The 14869-nt window shown below is 36.3% G+C and overlaps 1 protein-coding gene across 3 annotated transcripts in view; it reads right to left on the bottom strand.

Annotated features, from left to right (window-relative positions):
* Positions 1 to 14869, bottom strand: part of LOC144651094 (voltage-dependent L-type calcium channel subunit alpha-1D-like) — a 40790-nt gene that overhangs the window by 21475 nt on the left and 4446 nt on the right. Inside the window, exons 2-13 of one of the 3 annotated variants that reach the window (XM_078510973.1) lie at positions 12842 to 13075; positions 12238 to 12343; positions 11828 to 11967; positions 5950 to 6083; positions 5031 to 5183; positions 3967 to 4178; positions 3124 to 3236; positions 2658 to 2773; positions 1708 to 1755; positions 1243 to 1363; positions 574 to 746; positions 191 to 303 (exon numbers count right to left, since the gene is read on the bottom strand). In XM_078510973.1, coding sequence (XP_078367099.1) covers positions 191 to 303; positions 574 to 746; positions 1243 to 1363; positions 1708 to 1755; positions 2658 to 2773; positions 3124 to 3236; positions 3967 to 4178; positions 5031 to 5183; positions 5950 to 6083; positions 11828 to 11967; positions 12238 to 12343; positions 12842 to 13044 — 1632 coding nt within the window. In that variant the 5' untranslated portion in view covers positions 13045 to 13075. Of the gene's footprint in view, positions 1 to 190; positions 304 to 573; positions 747 to 1242; positions 1364 to 1707; positions 1756 to 2657; positions 2774 to 3123; positions 3237 to 3966; positions 4179 to 5030; positions 5184 to 5949; positions 6084 to 11827; positions 11968 to 12237; positions 12344 to 12841; positions 13189 to 14869 lie in introns of those variants that run through there. The other 2 variants (XM_078510974.1, XM_078510972.1) reach the window with 2 other exon arrangements.

The raw sequence follows: 14869 nt of genomic DNA, 5'->3' as shown, positions 1-14869 counted from the left end.
CCCCCCCCCGACCTTTATCGCAATCCTACCACACTTCTTTTATTATTTTTATATATCCTTAAAATTTAAAGACCTTGGCACTATCACAGAAACATTATTGGATTTTATATACTAATAACACATTTATTTGTTCCCATTTGTCTGACTTAAACATACCATACCGATAAAAGTATGGATTTTGAAATCTTACCGCGCAGTCAAATCTGTTGAACGCTGACTTGAAGTAAACTCTAGGGCCCAGGCCATACATTTTCAACAACATCTCGGCTATAAATATGCTAAGGAAAACATACTCTGATATCTCTGCAAAGGCAAACAATAACAACTCAAATTCAGAAACAACCAACTGGAGAAGGTATAACAAGTGTTTATTGGTGAATGCCCAGATCCTAAGTGATAATAAATTTATTGACTTTGTGTTGTATTTTTCTATTTGTATAAGGATATTTGGGATTTATGTTAGTAACAACTATTTACTTAACTATAGGCCTTTTCGGCACCAAAATGGAAACGAGCAAAGGTTATTGTCATACTACGATAACAAGTGATGGAATCTGCTAAGCAAGTACCCACCTTGAAACTTTCCTAGCCAAACAGGTTGCCCATAATGCTCTACAGACATCAGCACGGTGTTGAGGAAAACACAGACTATAACTGACCAATAGAAAACTTGACTTTTAACCATGTGACGAACTTGGATTCGAACTAACTTTTCTTTTTTCTTGAGTTTCCGCATTGTGCTGGAACTAAAAAGGAAAACATGCCAGTACAATTAAATCTCATAACACCCTGAACAAATAAATAGCATACAACAATGCTCCTTTTTCAAAAAAAGGTAAGCTAGAAATAGATTCAGCGACTCAATTTTACATGACATACACGACAAGGTTTTAATTATTAAAGACTACGCGCACAACTAGACCTTCTAAAATTTAAAGAACTTTTAAATTGTAATTTTAGATACCTTTTATTGAATTGTAATTTCTTTTAAACTAGAGTTATATTTATATAGATTTCTATTTATTCATAGCATAATCACAATTTTGTCTTTTTTTTTTGTGTAGTTTTGCACTTTTTACCTTTTTAACCGTCTTTTATTCGTAATTTTTAAACCTTTTTATTTCACGAGAGCGTTTTAACGAGCTATGGCTCCTAAGCTCTTCGTGGCTAAATAAATGATGTCTATGTCTAAGGTTGGTAAAAATGCATCTGTATCATATGATAGCAGGTTTGAGATTGTACCTTTCAGACCATGATTCCGATTTGTTTCTAAGATATTTTGTTATTTCTCCACGATCCTCTATCAAATGCATGATCGAGTCTGACAAACTGTAGCGCTTTTTCAATGGATCACGTGGACCACCTGTATGGAAAAAGAAGAATCAACATTAATTTTCTTGTAAGAGGTAAAGTAGAATGCTGACAAAAATATAGAAAAGCACTTGACGCACTGCATGTACCAAGTCACAATATCGGTGAGAGATGTTTGGGCTTCAGGTATAAATTACTGCAAAGATCTGACTTCAACGAGAAAAAAAATGAAAGTAGACAACTTTTTTAAAAAAAAACGATCAAAATAGATTCGTCATAGACAGCCGGATCATATAATGGTTGAATAGTTAAGTACGTTTCTTTTAAGTGGATTCGCTTTTATTAATTTTAATTAGCGAAAATAGCAGATTTGTATGAATATTAGAGTTAGCATACCTTCTCCCACTCCGTGCCTTTCTCTCTCTTCCCTTAACAGGATATCCTCTACAAATACAACAAGTTATTAGTATATAATCGAGTAAACAATAAAAAATAGAAAGAGTGGAAATTTGAATTTTTATGGGTTGTTATTTTTCTGAATACAGTTACAGTATCAACAACAACAACAACAACCATTTTATTTTGCCAAATTAAATAGAAGATAAATTACAGCATAATATAAATTAACTAGAATAGGCGAAAAAACTACTCAGAATAGAAATAAACTAAACGAGCTGAGTAGTTAAAAAAAATTTAATTGCTTTGACAAGGTTGTACATAAAAGAAGACAAAAGTAAAATAAGACAAGTACTAAGTAATTAAGTACCATGCAGAAAAGAAAAAAAATATATAAAATGAAATAAAAATAAATAAGTACAATGTAACTAAGTATGTATAAGTGATAATTTAATTTAGAAAAGTAGGGAAAAAAGGGAACATGGGACCAAAGTACCAAAGAATGCTTTAAATCTACCTCGTGCGACGTGCGAGACATTTTTGTTTTGGACGCCTATATACGTTAAGGTAACAAAAATATGGCGTTTAGATTTTCTTTCCTTAGTCTTTTAATGTTTGGGGCGTAGTAAACGCTGATTTGAGGTTAAGTAACACCTAAGGATAAGTGTTATGAGCGTTAACAATTAGTTATCGGGAAGCAAGTGACCGAGGAAGTAAGACAATTTGGTTCAAATACTCGGTGCAAATAACGAGAGTCACCAAGAGCTAAAAATAAGAATTTCACGTGCGTTTTCTTGAAGTGTTAAACGAGAAAATCCTTGACAACATTGCAAAAAAACTGAGCCGTTTCAATGGCAAAATATACTAAATAATTCGTCCTCATCCTGAGCATAAGAGGTCACTGAAAAAGAATTGGTCGTATTTACCAGTCGCGTGAAAACCTTGCTTACCCGCTCTTCCTATCCAGTCAGTATATGCATTCACTTGTCTTTCTATTTTCTCTCGACTGCGATACTTGAAAAATGTTCGCCGATTTTCAGCTCTTTCTCTTTCTTTTGCAAACTCACTGAAAAAGAGACAGGAATAAATACAGAATCAAAAACTTTACAGGCTGTAGTTTAAAAGGAAATGAAAACTCAGTGAAAACAGGCAAGCTTCTGAATCAGTTTGCACAGGGAAACTGTAACGGTTTCACTGGAACTTTCGTTCTGAGCACTTATGAATGTACACAGAACGTTACTATCAATACTATCAATGTAATTAATTTTATACGAATCATTTTTGTTTTTTTACTATATATTATTATTTTATTATTTTTATTATTATTATTACTAAATAAGTTTACGCTTTTGCAATATTGTAATAAATTTACAGTCATGCAAATAAAGCTTGTCTGATTAATTTAGCAATACGTACCCGCTTAAAACACCAAGAACTAGATTGAGCATGAAGAATGAACCAATAACGATTAATGATATGTACACGATTGATGTGACCACACGAGTGTTATAATCTCTGGCGTCGTAACTCTACGGAGAAAGAAAAATAAGAATTGTTAGATTTTACCTGTCTCGTCATCGACCAGCACTAGCGTTATTGCACAGCTGATGGTGAATTAACTCTTTTTTCATTTTCAAAGGCAATACTCAATATATACTTTCTCCTTATAATATCAATACACGGCCAACAAGGCAGGTGAGGAAAAAAATCATCAAGTTGCGAAAAAAAAAGTCTGTGATGCTACACCACATCGCAGGCTTTTGCATTGTTGGGCTTTTGTATTCTGTGAGATACATTTCCCATGAAATATACTATCGCACTTATCAATAAAAAGTTCTAAAGTAACTGATAATTACGGCCATAGTTAATAGAGGGAAATGGTTAGGAAACCCGGCAAAGTTCTTTGTTGTATGTTTTTGTTCGCTGTTTTGGGGGTTGACCCTGCACAAAACCTGACAAAATACAATAGGTGGTTACGTGTGTTCATGCAACTAACCAAAAACATTGCGATTACGTAATTCATGCATAGTGTATGAGCGCAAAACAAAAGATGTGCAGGGTCGTGGACCTTCCAACATAAATCTTGGCCTCTTTGTTTGCTTCTTTGATGTTTGCCGGGCTTCCTAACCATTTCCCTCTATTAACTATGTTACGGCTGATGACGGATAGTTGCTCTGAGTAAACGGGCGAAAAAAAAAATAACATAATTTAATTCCCAATAAAAAATTATAGCTACTATACGTTTCACTGTCGACTTACATGATACATGATGTCGGTCCATCCTTCCATTGTAATACATTGAAATACTGTTAACATCGACAGAAAAATATTATCAAATGTGCTAATGCCCTTATTTGGTCCACTCCAGACCGAATTGTCGATTGCACAATGTAGGCCTGAGTCACATGGCCGGCCTCCCTTGCCAGGCTGGCTGCAAACACGTGGACTAACAAACCTTTCGTCGAGTTGACCTAAAAAATAGGTATGGGGTTTATCAGTGTTGTAGTGTCATTGGCGAGCGGTTAAAGATATAAAAGTCTATTGCAGTTTAACTCTGGTTTCTGTAGCATGACCAGGATAGAAGTAAAATCACTCGTTAGATCTCTATTGTTATCAGTAGGTGGGGACAGAGGCTGGCTGATGTGACGCTAGCTAGTCCACTGAACGAGGTAACCCAAAGTACTTTTGACAGGATTCCCGACAATTCACCGGTACTTATTTTTACCACCGAGTGGAGAGGACACCGTGAGGGGCAGGAATCATGATAAACAACAGGGCTCGACAAAAAAACCTATAGATTCGAGTTCAGAAATAGACTGATAGCGGCTGCCACAGGCGCCTTTACATGCTGACGTCCGGTCACACCCATAACTTGAATTGTAAAGCGCATTTGAGCACGAACAAAACATGCGATATATAAATGTATTGAATTTACCCTTAACTCGTCCACCATACATAATAAGTTTTTGGTAAACGGTATACCCGATATTTTTTCACCATGATATTGCCAAATAAAAAATAAAATGCTGAAATGCAATAGGAGGAGGTTATGTTTTTCTTCAACGATAACGTTTTTATTTCTAACACTGAACATCAACTGAGCCGACAGGTGTCGAAATTAGATAAAATATCCGGGGACGATGGGTATTGTAATTTATGGTGCATGGCGCATATGGTGCATATGAATGATATGGTATGGTATGGTATGGTATGGTATGGTATTTTATTTAGAGTCGTTGATGTTGGGAGTGGTTGCCCAATCTCCCGAGCCAGGGGCTCATGTAAAAAAACGCACGACTATTGGTAATGAAAGTGTTGCTTACCTGTGGTTGAATTATAACATGTGAGGTGAAACTTGCCGCGTAGAAGCTCTAATCCTACTATGGCGTAGATTACAATAACAAACAAAATTAAGAATAAAATCTGGAGTAGAGGAATCATGGCCCGTGCTATTGACTTCATAACAACTTGAAGACCTACAAACAAAGAAGAAATTTTGGTCATGTTAGTGTTATTATGTAAAAAACCTTAAAAAAATACAACTGTTTAGGTAACAACTAAGATGAAGTAATAGGGAGAACAGAAACACAGAAAGAATTCGAACGAGCTCATAAATGCTCTTCCGTGTTACGTAGTTTAAATAAGATAACATTTACATTACATTTAATTTACAATAACAGCAGTTGGAAAGTCTCACGTAAAATCGCAGTTGGTTTGAATTCTGCATCTGATTGGACGAAATGATGACACCTTTGCGCTGATTGGCTGGGACATGCGTGCGGCTGCCTGTTTTTTTCTATCAACTGCAAAGCTTACGGCCCGTTTATATGAAGAAAATTTTCCCTTGTAGGAGGTTCACCCTTTCCCCCGAGCCATCTTTAAAAAGCGTTTATATGAGAAAAGTTGTCCTGCTTACCGAGCCATAAATTGGCCCTCCCGGTTTCACGCATGCTATATTTGTCCAGACTTGTCCCTGGTAAACGAATCAAAAAAGGTTTGCTCGCCGCCCAGGATCACCCTACCTTCAAAGAGAGTGACCCTCCACTCACCCCTGCTTTCCGAGCCAACTTTGCAGACGTTGCGATTTCTCATATTAACGGTTCTAAGCTATTTATAATTAAATGTATGAAAAGTTTTCTCGCCCGGGTTTGCTCGGTATGGAAAGTAACCCTCCTACCAACGACAACTTTTCTCCATGTAAACAGGCCCTTAGTGAAAACGCGCTGCAATAGTTACACTCACTTGGTATTCCAGAAACTATTTTAAGTGGACGCAGGACCCTAACTGCCCGCAGAACTTTGAGCGACTCGGATTCTTTAAAACTGTTACTGCCGCTTCCACCTGAAGCTGAAAGATCCGATATCATGCCAACCAGCCTAAAAAACACAATTCAGTTAACGTTAGATCTTAAGATCTGAGTTTTTATTTTGTGACCACCAATCTTAAACTGCACAAAGCATAGCCAATAAAAACACTTTTAAACAAGAGAAATTGAACCCTCGATCAATTTTTTATCTTGGGTTAGTGTTTATCGGCTTTCGAACAACCCGGACCTGGCAATTTAACGCACTGATTTAGTCAGCCGCCTAAGATCACATAAGGGACGGACCATTAGAAAAGTGATGGGGGGGGGGGGGGGGGGGGTGGGGAATTTTCGGTTTGCACGAATTTTTTTTTCTGTCCATTTCTTGTGCAGGAATTTTTTTTTTCGGACGAAACCCTCTGCTCGAATTTTTTTTTTAGATAAATGATTTTTTTTTCAGACAAATGCCATGTTTTGTTACTTTATACCATGTTTTTTGACAAATGTTGCTTTGTTGATTATTTTTTAAATATTTTAAAAATGCTGTTGTTCATTGACTTCATCCTTTAGGGACTGTCAAAAAGTACCGAGGGGGGGGGGGGGTGGTCAAAGGGCGGTGCAATTGGAAAAAGTGGAGACCCACCCCTTCCTTCTAGCTCAAAACATCCACCCCTGGGCGAGGGTTGGAAATTACATGATCCACCCCTTTCTACAAAAAATAGTTAATAAGGAAAAAGTCTGTTTGATTGTCTGTAATGGATTAGAGGTTTTTGAATTGATATCAGCTTTTAGAGTGCGATCCCAATCATACGCCACCATAATTGTCCTTAATGGACACTTTATTTCTTTTTATAGTTTCTTACACATCTTCTTTCGCTTCTTAAAGCAGGATGAATTTCTCGATCACTTCGTATAATAGATTTGTGTTTTTCATATATTTCTGTGTAAAGTCCGTGGGAAAACTTAGACATAAACATATGCAAAAACTAAAACAATACGTAATAGAAATTCATAAATAATTACTGCAGAAATCCTATTTGACCGGAATTGACAACATAAACTAAGACCACTGTATATCGTACCATTCATGTTTGCAATCTGTTTGAGAAATGAGTTAACTAGTAAGCATCTATGCAGGCTAGAGAGAGACGAGCTAAAGGAATGTTATGATCACAATCCATCTAGGGGGGTGTGGGGGCATGCTCCCCCAGAAAATTTTGAAAATTCTAGGCTCGGAAATGCTATTTTCAGCGTTCTCCACCATATATTTCGTCGAAAAAGAGATCTCATCAAGTGTTAAATGATGGCAGGTATTTTCAGGTATTAATAGGACCTATCCTTCTGCACGAATTTTTTTTCTTTGCCTTCCCCTTTGCACGATTTTTTTTTCTTGCCATTTTGGCTTGCATGAATTTTTTTTTGGTTTCCCCCCCCCCCCCCATCACTTTTCTAATGGTCCGTCCCTAATAATGACAATTATGGCAATATTCGAACTGACATCTGAGTTTTCTATGTGATGTGATATTATACATATTTCATTCTAAATTATCGCTATTCAAAAGAGTACAACATAAGAATAAAAACAAACCGGTAAACATGCAACTGACGTAACTAGACCAACCGTACAAGCTACTGATCACGTGACCTGGTCAATCAAAATTAAAGCTTCTAGCATTAACATTGTTCCCGGAAATGAAAGAGCAAGCAAAATTCAACAAGCAATGATAATCTAAGCCTCGTTGGTTAATTAAATCTAAGCCTCGTGGTTAATTGAAAACGTCATGGGAAAATACATTTTACAACCCGAAAATAACGTGGGTAATACGTGGGTATGCAAAGTCAATATATATATTGACACTGTTGAGGAAAAATTGTTTCAAGCTACGTATGTTTTGTTAATCACCAGAAAACTAATTTCTGATTAATGGATTACGAGCGGCATAATGTGCTTGCTATTCCTCACAACGCAAAAAAAAGGAAAAAAAAAACAGTAGCAGAGACAAGTGATGAGCTGGTAAGCGAGTCATTAGAACTGAGCGGCACGTGTGAATAAAATGAATGCGTTGCGAACGGGGGCGGAATACAATGAACGGAAAATCTGTTTTAATTGACGGAATCTCAAACTGTAGAATGTAGGCTTCTTAAAAGAAGGCACTAAGTGACTCGCCATTGACGTCACATGCCGCTCAGAGTATAATGGAGTTTAGAATACGTGGGTGTAACTACGTAAAGCAGCGTAAAGATGAAAGGGAAGTAAATAAGTTGATATGTCTATACTATGACAAGAAAGCAAAAGATCAAAGAACTAAAACATCAAACACGAGGGTGCAGATGAGTAACTGAATAGGGCGAAAGTCATGATATTCTTAGGCATGTTTTTGATATAAAGAATTTTGTTCAAATAACAGAAAACCTTAAAGTCATAGTTTAAGAACAAGAACAATAATAAGAACGAGTGTGGTCAGGGCCGTAACTAGACCTTTGCCATAGACGAGGCAAGATCACGTGCTAGTGGGTTCTGGGGGAATGCCGTCCAGAAAATTTGAAATATAGAAGCTGAATCTCTTTTAGAGACATTTTTCATGAGGTATTTCCTGAGAAAAATCGACCTTGTTCAACCGGGGATCATTTTCCCAACAAAGCATATTTTGTTTCTAATTTTGGGTTAAAATTTAAGGTCCTCTTGCCTCTTGCTAGTTACGGCCCTGAAGATTGAGATGCATTCAGAACTAAAAGCACGTTAGGCTAACATTTTCAAAATTTTAATCTTGAAATATTTCAGGCCTTCAAAAACTTGGATAAAAAAATGGGTGTAAACTCTTTTCAGTTTTTGTAGGTTGAAGCTAAGCGACGAAATGCTTACATCTTCTTGAAGTTATAACACAAATACAGTCTAACGTCAAACATACAGTGTATGTTCCGGTAAAGATTGATTCCTCTTAAAGGTTATTTTTAGCTGCTTCGAATTTTAATAATTATGGATTGATTTTGCCATTAAGCCACTCGGTCACAGTAATGGCCGTTTTATCATTATCGTGGCATAAAATTTCACTCATAGAAGAGGAAGTCATGAAAGCAATTTAGGGAACCAAAGTACAAAACATCAAAGCGTCAAACTTTATTAAAAATTAAATTAAATTAAAATGCATCTAAGCTTTAAATTCGATATTTAACCAAATCAAAAGCAAGTCGAGAAAAATGCATTCAAGCCTTATCTCATTATGAATTGCGCAATAGCACAGAAATTTTCAGCTTTGCATTCGTGCGTCAAACATTTGCCCTGTCACTTCCATATTTTCCTCTTAGATGCTATAAATACCTCAGACTTCCTTTTATTGAAAGCACGTTCTCATATTTACCTAGCCAGTATTGCATGTGATTTACTACATATGTACGGAATAAATAAGTATTTAAATTTTGGTTTGAATTGCTCTCAGTGAGCTGAGCCCGCGGTGATTGATAACGTGGTTGCTAAGCAGCATGACGTTCACTGATGGTGGCGACCTTTGGTAACTTTCGGAGTGATGTGCAATTTTAGCCATGCAGGATTTTGCTGAAGTCGCACCTGGCATGGGATTTCAGTTCACCTATTGATCTGTTTAAGTTTGCCAGTGCTCGTAAGAAACGACAGGTACTCAAGTCTAGCATAAAAAATATTAATAATAATAAAATAAAAAAACCTTTATATTTTTTACGTTCTCCGGTAGAAACGTAATTAGTTCTTGCTTTTTTAAAAGATACCTTTCTGAAATTAAAGAAAATATAATTTGGTCTTAGAACAAAGATAAATCAAGTCTACGGGGACAAAAAGGTTATGAAACCGCGATAACGTATTATCAGTGTAGTATCGCACGATATTAAATGCCGTTAATAAATTGACCAGAAGGCTGAATTAAATTCCGAAAACAAATGCGAATTAAAGGCAGACCAGCGACAGATAATGAATAAGTAGAGATGTTGATAACCAGTACAGTTAACTGGCCTTATGCACCTTTCTAACTCGAATATCAAAGAACTATAAGATTGTGACAGAGCGAGAAAAAGTTAAGATTAAGCAAAAAGCCACAATCATTTTGATAAGAGAAAGAGTTAAGATGTTGAGTGATTAAGACATTTTTAACAAGTAAATGGTACATACATACACGCCGTATATCGAAAAAGTTTTGTTATAAATCAAATTCAAAACATGTCCACCTCACTGACCAAGACATAGATTTTCACTGAGATATTTGTTCTTATAAATAGGTCCATAAAAACCTCTTGTGAATCAGCAAAATATTAATTTTTACTGGCACTTGCAAGGCGGATATGGATCTTTTTATGAAAATGATTGCGAATTTTACTGAGCACTATTTCCACTGAGGTTTTGTGTTAAAATTGTTAATATCATTTAAAATTTGTCGTCTTAACGCAGATCGAATTTCCAACTAAAAATAAAACAACAAAAACTAAACACTGGAAGAAGAAAGGTTAAAACAGCTACGAAGAACCAAGATCGAAGGCGCCCACGTTCATCAGTTAACTAGTTACTTAACATGAGTGAATACATAAAGTTGATTTGCCGATATAAATAACACATCTTTTCTTCAAGCTCTCAATATTTTGTTTCTCAATAAGCCAGACAGCTAGGTATATAGTTTGAACAGCTATAATCAATTCTTGACAGTTTTAGCTGGCCAAGCTGTGCAGTTGCGGACTGAATGTGCATTCAAACAAAAGATGCGCTCTTCAAAAAATTTGTGACAAATATAGACTCTCAAAAAGCGCATTGTAACGAGCAATAAAAGACTGTCCATTCATTGTTGAGGTGTTACCAGCCATTCATCCGCATTGTTCACTTAATTCGTTGAACAGACGAATTTTTTGCAAATGTTTTAAATGTTATTGGCAACTACTTTGAATTTATTATGTTTGCACGTCCCGAAATATCATTAAAATGGAACGTCAACAACAAGAAGATGTTTTCTTTCGTTGCGAAGTCTATTTATGAGGACTGCCGCATGCAAAAAATACTTAATAATTTGATTGTTATAGACTTTGATCCCATGAAATCGATATACCGCGCGGCTCATCGGAAGAGCATTGTCGGCCGGATAAGAGGTCGACCTGAAATTTTTAAGTGCGCTATTCACGATTCTGCTCGAAGACAAGAGTATCACACACTTGTGCTATTGAAAATTAGCTAAAAAGCGCTTAAAAATTGTTCTTTCTTGTTAAGGGTGATTTTGCTTGACACGATGTTATTAGTTTTTTTTTAAGTTGACGAACTGTTTGCCCGTGTCCACAAAAAATGAAACTATAACTAATAACTATAACTAGCTGGGACTCGCTTCAAACTTTATGCGAGGAAAGTTTATTATAAAAAATTATGTCCTGGCTTGTGACGGTACAATATGATATCTATGGATCAGATCTATAGAGCTTAATCCTCGCTTGGTTCGGCAAATGTTTTGCTTGTTTAGAATATTTAGTCTGGTGACGATTTTATTGCCAGCGAAATGAGACGAAATTTCAATAAGACCTGCTGCTGCATCCCTAGCTGATCTTAATACAAGACTCTTTGATAATTCATTCTAGTTTATTCTTTCTCGTTATTCGCGCAACAGGACTTCATCTAAAATGGCGTGAATAACAAATCAAAAATCGCTTGCTAGGTTCTGTGGAATATTCCAAGCCGCTTTGGTTCGCACGGACCGTGAGCCATTCATCGACAAATGAAATTTCCGGCGCAAATAGCACTGACAATAAAGACAGCTGAACGAAGAGAATGTTAATGTACGCAAACTCTACTGTCATTTAGATAAATAAAAAGCTTACCCAACGACAACCACCACAAAATCTAACATATTCCAACCATTTCGCAGGTACGCGTCCTTATGTAGCAGAAATCCATTAGCAATTATCTTGGTTGCAGCCTCAATGCAGTAAATGATGACAAAATACTTCTCAGATGCTTCCTGAAAAAAATAAAGCGAAAAATCAACACAAAAAGGTCATAAATACACTTTGCGCAGTGATAACTTTCTGCTCGGCCGTAACATATATATGTAATATTTCCAGATTTTTTTTGGCAATTTGCTTGACTTGTCTTAGAATTTTTGTTATAGTACTGAACAGGAACTGCACTGAGGTGGCTTCCTTACCGAAAAACGGCTGAAATAGAATCCTCGCTAAAAACATCGAAATGGCTTCTTTAGTTAGTAAAAACATTAAAATAATTCTCTTACCAGTTGTTTATTTCGTTCAGTTGTGTCTCCATTGGGTAGCGGCTCCTCCAACATCAGAACTACACAATTTGCAGCAATAGTCAGTAAAATAAAATATTCAAACTTTCTGAGCAGGAGTTAAGGAAAACAGCAACACAGCAACCGACTTTTAGAACCAATTTTTGCGTCGCTGGAAATCAACGAAAAAAAAAGAACGAGAAAAATGACTTGGAAGTGCCTATGCGCTATTATATAACACTGATTTTTCAAGGAAAAATAAAGCGAAAAATATCCAGCAAATTCTCAATCTGAAAAATTTAATTTTGATGGTGAGAGTAATCATATTCTATATCATGTCAACATTTTCCGATGACACGCTTTGTAAGACGTCGGGAAAATCATGACAAAATCGCGAGCGTTTCTGAACCCTGATCGCGGGCAGACTTAAGGCACCTTGAAATTAAAATTACATCAACCGAAGCATGAGGTATCGGCGAGCCGCAAGGTAATATAGTTAAATATAACACAAGTGTCATGAACAAAAGGGACTAACTGATGAAAATTCAAGCAAAAATATATTAGTTATGATGATGAGTATTTTTTCAAGTTCTTCAGCAAAGGATACTTGGATTCGACGATCTTTTTGCAGTAGAATCTCACAGGATTGTCTTCCGGTAAACAGAAAAGCGCTTTCTTCGAACGGTTCGCATCATCGATGACTTGTTCCCCATAAGTGGACATAGAGCGATATTTACGCTGAAAAACCTCAGTAGCGGCTCGAAGCTTGTTTTCTGAGTTCTTATTTGGATCTCTCGATTCCTCAGCCATCGAATCATTTGGACCAAGTTTTCCTTGTCACCTGTGATCCAAAAAAAGCACGTCATGGAAAATGAGCAGGGAATATTATTCATTCATCAAAATTCATCTTGAACAAGAAATCACCGAAACAGAGGGCATTAATTCAGAAATATAGAAAAGCCCAACGTCTGGTCATGTAATTTGCATATTGCGTCCGCCAATCACCAGTTGGTTCTTTTATTACTCAATGAGGTCAGCCATCAGGTTTTGTAATTGATGTATATAGGAGAATTGCGGAAACATCGTGCACTTTATGCCGTAAATACAGCTGCCGGGTGCTATCATATTAACGGGTATTCTGTGAACATTTGCTGACGCCGAATTTGATAAGCTTTTCACCCAAAGAAACGAGCATTCAAACGCTGTGCATTCACCATGTGATTGCGGAACATTCTTTAAATTTGCCCGTTTAAATATTTAAGTAGAAAGACACACAATAAATTTCGTATTATTAACGAGAAAGGTTTTGCCTTGGGGATATTGAAATTCACACCCAAGATAAATTCATTTCAACATTCATAACAAATACTGGCTTCGATAATCGCATCTCTAAAAAAAAAAAAAATCTAAACTAACGAAGTATATTATTGAGTGGAAAAAGGCATATTTTACAAAGTCACGGAGTTTTAGCCATTTTAAAAATTACAGAAAAAAAATTTATTTACGGGAACTAATCATAATTGTTGCAAAAACAATAATCACGAACTGACAAGAATGTTAAACTGGGAATTTTGAGCTTCCGTGGTAAATGGATAATTTCTCATTGAAGGCTTATCGAAAACTATTGAACACCTCGTTTAAAGCGCGGTGGTTGTAATTATGGCTTCTTAGTTAAATCTATGTTTAAAATTATCCGGCACAATAGCAAAATCTTCGTACTGTAATCGTGGTTTAGAAAAATAGTAATACTACTTTTCGCGACTATGCAGACACTCCGAACGGAATTATTACTTAACAGTCAACTTACTAAAGACGGTTCACTTGGCAAAGATTCTGACACAGAATACAAAATTTAAGTACATTCGAACTCGACGATCCTCGCTCTATCTCGCTTAATTAGAGAAAGATTAAGTTTGAACGCGGTTCTAAGCAAAATATTAAACAAGCATATGATACATGTATGTCAGTGCTTAAACTTAACAGTCCGGTTGAAACCCGCGCGCGGTACGGACAGACGTATGCAATTTTCTAGACTTGCATTGACTGCCAGATATAGCTAAAAACCTCTAAAACGGTCTCTAATCCATAGTTTTTGTTTGCACAATGTTTCAAAATGTAAGTTAATCGGAAAAGCTAATTCGCTCGTGGTCGACATTAAAAGCTGAGTGTCGATATTGCAAAATTAGGACCTCCAAACTAACCAATCAAAAAGCCGCCTTGTACCATCATGATGCAGTTTGCCAGTGGAACCCCGTTTTTGCGAACACAGTTAACGGTAGGCCATAAAATGTGCAGGTATTAACAGGGTAGGTTTAAATAATGATAATTAATTGATAATCGTGGCAAAAGAAAATAAAACAATTGTAGAATATATTTTCCCGATATTTCGGTTTGAAAAACAAACCTACGGGGGCTAAAAGAAAATGAATAAAATAAAAAAGGCCGTCACTTATGAGACTAGAATAAAGTGTAATAACCTTTGATCCTCTTTCGCATTTAGGAAAATTTCTTTTGTAAATACTGATCAACCTCGTTTCCTGGATCGATCTGGAAAAGAGAGAACTTGGGAATGAGGTTGGAGAATAATGTATTCCTGATTGAGATGTGCTGAATGCGTTTAAAGGACCTTACTGTC

Source organism: Oculina patagonica, chromosome 4 (assembly GCF_052425735.1).
Source record: "Oculina patagonica isolate OP01 chromosome 4, crgOcupat, whole genome shotgun sequence".
Lineage (NCBI taxonomy): Eukaryota > Metazoa > Cnidaria > Anthozoa > Scleractinia > Oculinidae > Oculina > Oculina patagonica.
Note: the sequence above shows the minus strand (reverse complement) of the source record. Positions and strands in the feature narration are given on the sequence as shown.